The 10,073-nt window shown below is 47.0% G+C and overlaps 1 protein-coding gene across 2 annotated transcripts; it reads right to left on the bottom strand.

The window, feature by feature from the left end:
* Nucleotides 1-2,737: 2,737 nt before the first annotated feature.
* On the bottom strand, nt 2,738-9,793 carry LOC138367910 (uncharacterized). Of its 2 annotated transcripts, none has more exons than XR_011229470.1 (2): nt 3,928-9,793; nt 2,738-3,539 (listed from the first exon to the last, which is right to left on the bottom strand). XR_011229470.1 is itself a non-coding variant. In XM_069330187.1 (2 exons), the coding sequence occupies exon 2, from the start codon at nt 7,605-7,607 to the stop codon at nt 4,671-4,673; it is 2,937 nt and encodes a 978-aa protein (XP_069186288.1). In that variant the 5' UTR covers nt 7,608-8,923; nt 9,312-9,793; the 3' UTR covers nt 2,738-4,670. The 2 variants fall into 2 exon arrangements, 1 of the variants encoding a protein (XP_069186288.1); XM_069330187.1 differs by having other exon boundaries at nt 2,738-8,923; nt 9,312-9,793.
* Nucleotides 9,794-10,073: the final 280 nt, after the last annotated feature.

The following is a 10,073-nucleotide window of genomic DNA, read 5'->3' as shown; positions in this document are numbered from 1 at the left end:
CTGTAGGCCTCAGTCATTCTCTTAATTGGTCATCTCTCCCTCCGTGTTATTACTCGTGTTTACCATCTTTTGTCCCTAGGATATTTCTCATATTTTCGGCAGATCATCATATTGGTACCCTGGTACTGTGGTCTGTCCCCGGGTCAAGAGCACCTAATCTTCTGCAATCCGACGGTAGAAGGATAAAGAGGGCCATAGTTCCTCTCGCACGAACTTTAGTTGCTGAATTGGGACCTCAGCAGCAGTTCTCGTCACAAGTTGACACCTCGCACCCCTACACGTCGGTCAGAGATGATGACATTTACCTAGGTAGGGAATTAGCTTTCTCTTTTCAGAGCACAAAAGTTCGCTAATTCTGTAAGTATCATATTTCATTTCAGTGGGAAAAACTTGCTTATGTCCTATAGAGACTCAGCAAGGTAGGCCTACATTCTTGGACTACCTAATTCCCTTTTGAGGCAATTAAATGTTTCATTTGTTTTAGAAACTCAGTTTCGTTTACTTAGTAGGATTTTCTTGCCCTTATCCTCTTACACTGAGTACCGGGTACAAGATTTCCTGCGATCTTGATTTATTAATCATTTACCATCTTGAAATTAACATTAATTGTTAACGATTCCACAGGATAGGTACCAGTTGCCACGTTGTCCTGTTTCTGACATTCACCATATCACAACAGTATATTCGTTGTACATTTATCTGCTAATTTCACCATGTTTCGTCTCCAAGCTTTCCGTGCAGATCCAGCAAGTGAAATAGGGAACTTAAGTCGTGCCAAAAGGACCGAATTACAAACTCTTGCACATGAGTATCGACTAAATGTTCCCCATGGAGCCAACAAAAATGAACTACATAACCTGTTACTGGATTATATCTTAGAGGAAGGTAAGATTGACTATGAAACTCACGAAACTTACTCTATTGCAGATAAACCTGATTTGGCAACGATGAAACTCAAACTAGAGCTTGCCAAGATCAAACGAGAACAACAAAAAGAAGCCCTACAAATAAAAGAACGAGAAGCTGCCTTGAGGAAAGAAGAAAAAGAACGTGAAATTGCAATACTCCGTGAGCGTGAACGAGTACAGCTTGAAGGAAAACAACGCCACCAGGAGATGCAACGCGACCATGACAAACAACAAGCAGCTCTGGCTATGGAATGTCGTCAACAAGAATTCGCGTTGGAAACTACACACCTCACTCAACGCCAGCAAGCTACCGCCAGTCTTCCTGTAAGTTTCAATATCTCACATGCAAGTAAGTTAATGCCACCATTTGTAGAGACAGAAGTCGACGTATTTTTTACCACCTTTGAGACCCTTGCTAATCAACTTAGTTGGCCTGCCAACCAATGGGCTACCCTTCTCAGAGTACATCTCACAGGTAGAGCTGCAGTTACACTCAGTACTTTGGCGTCTGAGAATGACTACCAGACTCTGAAACAAGCAGTGTTGGACGCCTACCTTCTCTCCACCGAAAGCTACCGAAGAAAATTACGTGACCACCTAAAAGCAAGTACCACCACCTTTCTAGAATTTGCTAATACCAAAAGGAGATATTTTATGAAATGGCTGGAAGCAGCACATGTCTCTACCTTTGCAGAACTCGTCAACCTCATGCTAGTTGAAGAATTCTTGAGGCGTGTGCCTCCTCCTGTCCGTTTATATTTAGCAGATAAAGAAGAGACCGACTACCTAAGATGTGCTAAGTCGGCTGACACTTACAGCCTCATCCACCGGCTGACACCAGAACCACCTTCCAGTAAGAAGTCTTGGTACAGTTACGAGAAAGTGAGTACCGATCAAGCTGGCTCGCAATTGTACTGTAAGTATTGTAGACTCTATGGACATACCATAGATAAATGTGGTAAGTCTCAATACAAAGGTAATACTGAATCCACTAAACCCAAACAGACTCCTTTTAAGTCCGGTAAGCCTGTGATGAATGTTGATGTTCATGTTAATGATCTATCTCTCTTCAGTAAACACCTGTATCCTGGAACTGTCTCTACTAACGGTTCAGATCCGGAGGGACGTTTCAAACTGAAGATCTTGAGGGACACAGCGGCTCTTCAATCAATCCTTTTGATATCAGCTGTGCCCAATATCGCCTACACCGGAGAAACCGTCTTCATCACTGACCTCACTGCTACCACTCCTTATCCACTCGCCAGAGTCCACCTGGATTGTCCCTTCGTGACCGGTGAAGTCCAAGTCGCCATCAGGGAAAAGCCTTTTCCCATGCCTGGAGTGCAACTTCTCCTGGGCAACGACTTGGCAGAAGACCTGCAACCGACCAACCTGATCGTCATGGACAAACCCCAGGTGTGTACCTCTGTAAAGGATAATCCCATCTTTGAGTATTATTATAGACTGTGGGTTGGTTGGTGTTGTCGTCGTTGGTCCTTCTCTACGGACAACCCAACCCACAACTCGGTAGAGTGCTTACACTTCACTAGGAGATCACACTAGGCGCTTCTGGCTCTTGGAGAGGGGCTCCACGTCACACGTTTAGGGGATGCGGCTCCAACACTCAGCCTCGTTGTCACGTGCACACACCCACTCGAGCCGCTGTGACTCCCCACTCTCTCCTTAGGTGATATGATCTCCTCAATCCCCTTTTGACTTATTAGTATTACCTTTTACCCTGTCCAGAGCAGTGGTTCTTGGTTCTTTCTCTCTCTCTCCTTCGTTACTACCTCCTGGGAAGCCTCACTAGGACAAGGGCAAACACCAGCAAATTGTGACACATTTACTGAACAAAGCACATACACGATACATACACACATATAATAATAATGAATCCTATACTCTATAATATCACAATCAGGTTGCACTCCAACACCATCAGAACTCTATTATCAGCTTATCCAGTGGTATCCTATCTCCTGGTTCACCACCTGATACTATTAACCTCCTCAAGTTGGTCAAACCTACATACACTGTTGCACTATCAGCAAGATAATATATATATAGAAAATCAGCATTTGAATGCAATCACATATAACAGTATAAATGTTCATTGATACACAACAATGATTAATCGATCACTGTCAGTCCTCGTGCACATACATCTGTAGGTAATCAAGCCTACGACTGCAACTCTAAACTTCAGTATAAAAACTCCTTGACATAAGAATGCCAACAGTCACTCACCTCTCACTGCGTCTTGCACGCTACTGACAACCAAACACTATCAACTCCCTACAAGTAATCCACCAGAACTTCCCCTTCCACCTCTGGAAGTTCACAACCCTAATATCCTTAGGTTCTTCCGGGCTTCACTACCAGGATCCTCTGTAGCTCCTCCAGGCTGCTATCATGAAGTTTCCTTGTGCAACTACGGTGCTTCACCCTTCTGTTAGGTTCTTCCACAGCTCTCTTGGCTGCTACACCACCTCTACAGAAGCACGTGACACTCCTCTTCACTGCTGCTTCTCCTCACAGCTCGAGGTCCTCTGCTCCACTACCTTGGAGTCTCATCAGCTACATCATCTGCTGGCTTCGAAGTTCTCAGCAACTTCTTCCCCAAAGACAAACCTGCAACCCATCGACACTCCAATAAAATGTTCCCCTTTAACACATAAACCAAAAATAACCACACAATATGCTTGCCTCAAACCTCTATCTGTCCTCTACATACAGTGAGAGTGGACTCCCCCGTTTTGGGCGGGTCCATACTCCACCTCGCCTGCGGCGGTCCTCACTCACTGGGAGGGTCTTCCTCCATCCGGAGCCGGGCTCCCTCAGTCGTCCCTCAGAGCTCAGAGCGGACGGACGTCGCTCCGTGCTCCTCCCTCTTCACTCTCCTATTTCAGGCCTTCTGCCTTATTAAAACATGTCTAACCTATAAATAAACATCGCTACTGTCGCTGGGCACACGACCAACTACAAACAATCACTATGAGCTGGCGTTTATCGTGCTTACCACAGATTAATTGGTCGAGGGCGCTTTCCCTCTGACGGCGTCTGGTCAGGGCGCTCCACACAGCCCCCAATAATGCTTCTGGGCGATTAAATATCTGCTCGCCGACCAGGACTTGAGACCACAACGTTCCCAGCTCGATTCCACAGCTGGTACGTCTACACACTTCTCTTCTCTTCGAGATATATCACTAGGGGTTCCCTTCTGACGGGAGCTCAAACGGAGCGCGGCTTCCCCCTGCGATGTCTGGCACTCAAGTGAGGTCAAGGTCCTCCGGAAGCGAGCCTCACGCCTCCAGCAAAATGTCCACATCTCCTAGCCAGTCATTTATCTGTTTTCTTCTTCATTGCCCATAATCTTAAATTGTTCATTGAATCCACCCTACCATTTTTCACATGGGTTATCACCTCAATATTTGCTAGACCTTCTAGTTAGGTCAGGCTTGCTGAATAACTCTCAAGAAGGGAGACTCGTTTCTCCTGCAGGCTGAGATCATAACACTCCCCTCCCCTTATTTTTGAGAGTTATTCCAGTGGCAAAGCTCGGGATAATACATCCGCCACTACACTGTCTCGTTTTTCACCCCATATACTCTCTTAGGAGTCTGCAATTAATTCGTTGCACCTTGCAACATCTGGCTCACAACTCTCCAGAAACACGATCTTCTCATAAACGATTTGACTTCTCTGGCACCTCTTGGCTAGGCTGTCCTTCTTGGACGCCTGCAATCCATTGGTCCACTCTACTTACTGTCTCCACCCTCCGTTTCCTCGTCTTCTTCTCTTCCCGTCCAGAGTCAGACATCTGCTGTCTGTACCTCCTCTGTCGTCTTCACACTTCCATCTACTGCCATTATACTTTCGTCTCCTGTCATCATACTTCACTCCCTCGTCTTCACCGACTATCCTCCCTTCCGTCTCCTCGTTTATCCGAGACCTCATCCTGTTCGACTCCCACCGAGTCCTCGGCTTTCCTCTATTCCTCCATGCTTGTATCATCTTCCTCTCCCCACACTTTTTACCTCTATGCAACTCCATTTCTTCTCCTTCAACTCTTCTTCGTTCCCTAAAAGTTTCTTCGGGCACTATACTACATCCAACAGCACTCGACCATACATGTCGCTTTGCCTCTCCCAAAGTGCTCGTAAGCATCTCTCCACACATACTGTCTCTTCTCCTTTCATTTTCTCGGCTATTACTCTTCTTCACTATCTCTCCGCCACGTTTTCTGTGAAACATGTCAACTCCTGACATCTCAAACAACTTAACTCCACTATCCATATGCCTCTGTGCTCGTGGACCACTTGACGCTCTATTTCCGTCCTCAGTATGTCCACATCTTTCCTCATTCATACTCAGCACAGTTGCATTCACCTTCCGACTCTTAGTTTCAGCAGTCTGGGCTCTACTCAGGTCCGCTCTCTTCACATGATTCTTCTTCGGCTGGGTCATCTTCACTTTCGACCTCACCGAGACTTCATTCTCCTGGGCTGGACCTTCATCAAACAGCCACGCTATATCTACGTCGATATCTTCCACCGGTTTAATTGACACTGTCTCATCTTCTCCAGTGTCTTCCTCGTCGGCCACCTCTGCCTTCGTCACTACCGAGACAGGGTTTTCAATGGCTTGGCGGTCTCCTGACTCATCTCCCCGGATGTCAGTCAGGTTCACACTCTCAGGTGTCCCACCCGTGCAGTGGCCTTCTGGGCACTCCTCTGGCACAGTCTCCGCTACGACTCTCGGCAACACCTTTGTCCCGCACAAGTCATTCCCCAGGATCACTTGGACTCCTGGAATAGGTATGTCGGGGCACACTCCCAACATCACCTCCGCCGACACATATTCCGACCTTAGCTGGACAGCACATACGGGCATGTCACTCTCCGACAATAACCCATATACCCTCATCTTACTCCTGCCAGCTAACCGTCGATCATTCCCAATCAGGCTTCTCGTAATCAAGCTCTGATTAGCTCCGGTATCTCTTAAGATACCAACTTCTACTTCAGGTAGGCCTCCTATTCTGATCCAACCTTTGCTCATGAACGGCCTATACCTCTCGTTCACTAAATTCGCTCTCTGTGGTTTGTCTCGGAACACATTAGCATATTTACTTCCGAGGTCACACATGGCCAGGGTCACAACTCTCTTGCCCTGTCTACAATCTCGCATCACGTGACCCAATCCGTTACAATTGTAACATCTCATCTGGGAAAAGTCTCTTCTATATGTACCAGAGTAGCTCTGACTCTGCCCACTCACATGAGAATTCCTCGGGCCAGGTACACTATTTGCACTCTGTGGGGTTCTACTGGACTCTTGATTTCCAGGATAACGATTAGTTTCTCGTTTGGCTCCTCCATCTTCACTTTCAGATGAAGTGCGCGACCTACTCTTCTGAGTTTTAGGGTACTTACTTTTATCTGCCCATTTATCAAAATTTTTCTCACCCCAGACTCTTCTGGGTCTTTCATAATTTCTTCCTCCCCAGACTCCATTGGATCTGCCATTGCTGCGTCTCGCCTCGCTTCTCACTCTGTTCTCCCTCAAGCTATTGTATGCTTCAGTAATCATATCCGCCCTATCTGCGGCATCTTTCACCTCCTTTATCCCTGCTTCTTGGATCTTGAACTTTGTTTCGGGATGCATCATCTCCAAGAACTTTTCCATGACCATCAGTTTCTTCAGGTCAGCATAAGATCCAACTCCAGCAGCCTCAATCCACTTCTGGAATCGTCTTTCCAGATCCCTTGCTGTCTCAGCAAACGTACATGCTCCAACTTTGATCATCTCTCTGAAACGCTTCCTATAAGCCTCTGGGGTTAACTGAAACGAGCGCAATATGCTGCTCTTTACTGTGGCATAATCCTGGCACTCTTCCAGTGACAATTGGGTGTATGCCTCCCTGGCTGCACCGGTCAATCTTAACTGGACCAGCTGGGCCCATTCCTCCTGTGGCCACTCCTTGATACTGGCTACTTTCTCAAAATGCTCGAAGAAGCTCTCTGCCTCTTCGGGCACAAACAAGGGAATGTCCTTCTCCCTAACCCTAACATCTGGTGGGTGTGATACCTGGGTGGTGCTCTCTGGCAACCCATTTTCAATCCTTTGCTCAGCCAAGGTTCTATTCGCTTCTATCTGCATTTGTTTTGTTCTCTCTTTTTCTACTTCCAACCTGGTTTTCTCTTTTTCTACTTCCAGCCTGGTTTTCTCTTTTTCTACTTCCAGCCTGGTTTTCTCTTTTTCTACTTCCAGCCTGGTTTTCTCTTTTTCCTTCTCGGCTTCATTCTTCATCTGGAGTTCCAATTTCATCTTTTCCAGCTGGAACTGTCTCTCCTCACGCTGTTGTTGGATCTGGAGCTCTAACTGGAATCTCTCCAAGCTCCTATTTCGGCTACTCCTGCTACTGCGGCTACTCTTGCTGCTCCTACTCGATCCCTGGGATCTCACGTCATCCTGCCCATCATCCTCCTTTCTACTTTCAGCTCCTTCCTGGGCTCCTTGTTCTGCCGCTTCACTTCTGGCTCTCAACTGCCTCAGGATCTCATCCTTCATCCCAGCTACTTTAGATGCTTTCAACCTGATGCCACATTTTTCTGCTATTTGTTTCAATTGATCCCTCGTGCAACCTTCTAAATCCTCAGGCTTGCCTGACTCCACAAATGCTTGCACCTTATCCATCTTGTCCTGTGAGTCTTCCCAAGAGAGAGAGTATACACCTGCGGTCACACAGTTTATCTATTTCAGCAAGGGTGTACAAATCCACTCTTGGACAGGGTGTGGGTGTGTCAGTTCACTCTCCCGGACACAGGCCCCCAATTTATTATAGACTGTGGGTTGGTTGGTGTTGTCGTCGTTGGTCCTTCTCTACGGACAACCCAACCCACAACTCGGTAGAGTGCTTACACTTCACTAGGAGATCACACTAGGCGCTTCTGGCTCTTGGAGAGGGGCTCCACGTCACACGTTTAGGGGATGCGGCTCCAACACTCAGCCTCGTTGTCACGTGCACACACCCACTCGAGCCGCTGTGACTCCCCACTCTCTCCTTAGGTGATATGATCTCCTCAATCCCCTTTTGACTTATTAGTATTACCTTTTACCCTGTCCAGAGCAGTGGTTCTTGGTTCTTTCTCTCTCTCTCCTTCGTTACTACCTCCTGGGAAGCCTCACTAGGACAAGGGCAAACACCAGCAAATTGTGACACATTTACTGAACAAAGCACATACACGATACATACACACATATAATAATAATGAATCCTATACTCTAAAATATCACAATCAGGTTGCACTCCAACACCATCAGAACTCTATTATCAGCTTATCCAGTGGTATCCTATCTCCTGGTTCACCACCTGATACTATTAACCTCCTCAAGTTGGTCAAACCTACATACACTGTTGCACTATCAGCAAGATAATATATATATAGAAAATCAGCATTTGAATGCAATCACATATAACAGTATAAATGTTCATTGATACACAACAATGATTAATCGATCACTGTCAGTCCTCGTGCACATACATCTGTAGGTAATCAAGCCTACGACTGCAACTCTAAACTTCAGTATAAAAACTCCTTGACATAAGAATGCCAACAGTCACTCACCTCTCACTGCGTCTTGCACGCTACTGACAACCAAACACTATCAACTCCCTACAAGTAATCCACCAGAACTTCCCCTTCCACCTCTGGAAGTTCACAACCCTAATATCCTTAGGTTCTTCCGGGCTTCACTACCAGGATCCTCTGTAGCTCCTCCAGGCTGCTATCATGAAGTTTCCTTGTGCAACTACGGTGCTTCACCCTTCTGTTAGGTTCTTCCACAGCTCTCTTGGCTGCTACACCACCTCTACAGAAGCACGTGACACTCCTCTTCACTGCTGCTTCTCCTCACAGCTCGAGGTCCTCTGCTCCACTACCTTGGAGTCTCATCAGCTACATCATCTGCTGGCTTCGAAGTTCTCAGCAACTTCTTCCCCAAAGACAAACCTGCAACCCATCGACACTCCAATAAAATGTTCCCCTTTAACACATAAACCAAAAATAACCACACAATATGCTTGCCTCAAACCTCTATCTGTCCTCTACATACAGTGAGAGTGGACTCCCCCGTTTTGGGCGGGTCCATACTCCACCTCGCCTGCGGCGGTCCTCACTCACTGGGAGGGTCTTCCTCCATCCGGAGCCGGGCTCCCTCAGTCGTCCCTCAGAGCTCAGAGCGGACGGACGTCGCTCCGTGCTCCTCCCTCTTCACTCTCCTATTTCAGGCCTTCTGCCTTATTAAAACATGTCTAACCTATAAATAAACATCGCTACTGTCGCTGGGCACACGACCAACTACAAACAATCACTATGAGCTGGCGTTTATCGTGCTTACCACAGATTAATTGGTCGAGGGCGCTTTCCCTCTGACGGCGTCTGGTCAGGGCGCTCCACACAGCCCCCAATAATGCTTCTGGGCGATTAAATATCTGCTCGCCGACCAGGACTTGAGACCACAACGTTCCCAGCTCGATTCCACAGCTGGTACGTCTACACACTTCTCTTCTCTTCGAGATATATCACTAGGGGTTCCCTTCTGACGGGAGCTCAAACGGAGCGCGGCTTCCCCCTGCGATGTCTGGCACTCAAGTGAGGTCAAGGTCCTCCGGAAGCGAGCCTCACGCCTCCAGCAAAATGTCCACATCTCCTAGCCAGTCATTTATCTGTTTTCTTCTTCATTGCCCATAATCTTAAATTGTTCATTGAATCCACCCTACCATTTTTCACATGGGTTATCACCTCAATATTTGCTAGACCTTCTAGTTAGGTCAGGCTTGCTGAATAACTCTCAAGAAGGGAGACTCGTTTCTCCTGCAGGCTGAGATCATAACAGTATGTTCAAGCAAAGGTTCAAGAGAGTGATGAAGTTTCTCCTCCGGTTTTAGTGACCACCCGTGCACAAGCTGCACGACCACAGCCAGCTGACTCTACTGCTACCGCTGTCCCTCAAGACCCTCAGAAACTACCTCCGAATCTGACCACGTTGGAGTTCCGTAAGTTACAGAGGGAAGATTTTACCTTGACACCATTATTCTTCCAGGCTGAGACTCAACCTGACAGTATTCCTGGGTTCTTTCTAGAGAACGAGTAGCTCTAC

The sequence above is a fragment of the Procambarus clarkii genome, chromosome 23 (assembly GCF_040958095.1).
Source record: "Procambarus clarkii isolate CNS0578487 chromosome 23, FALCON_Pclarkii_2.0, whole genome shotgun sequence".
In the NCBI taxonomy this organism is placed as follows: domain Eukaryota; kingdom Metazoa; phylum Arthropoda; class Malacostraca; order Decapoda; family Cambaridae; genus Procambarus; species Procambarus clarkii.
The sequence above is the reverse complement of the archived record's forward strand: the minus strand, read 5'-3'. Positions and strand labels throughout refer to the sequence as shown.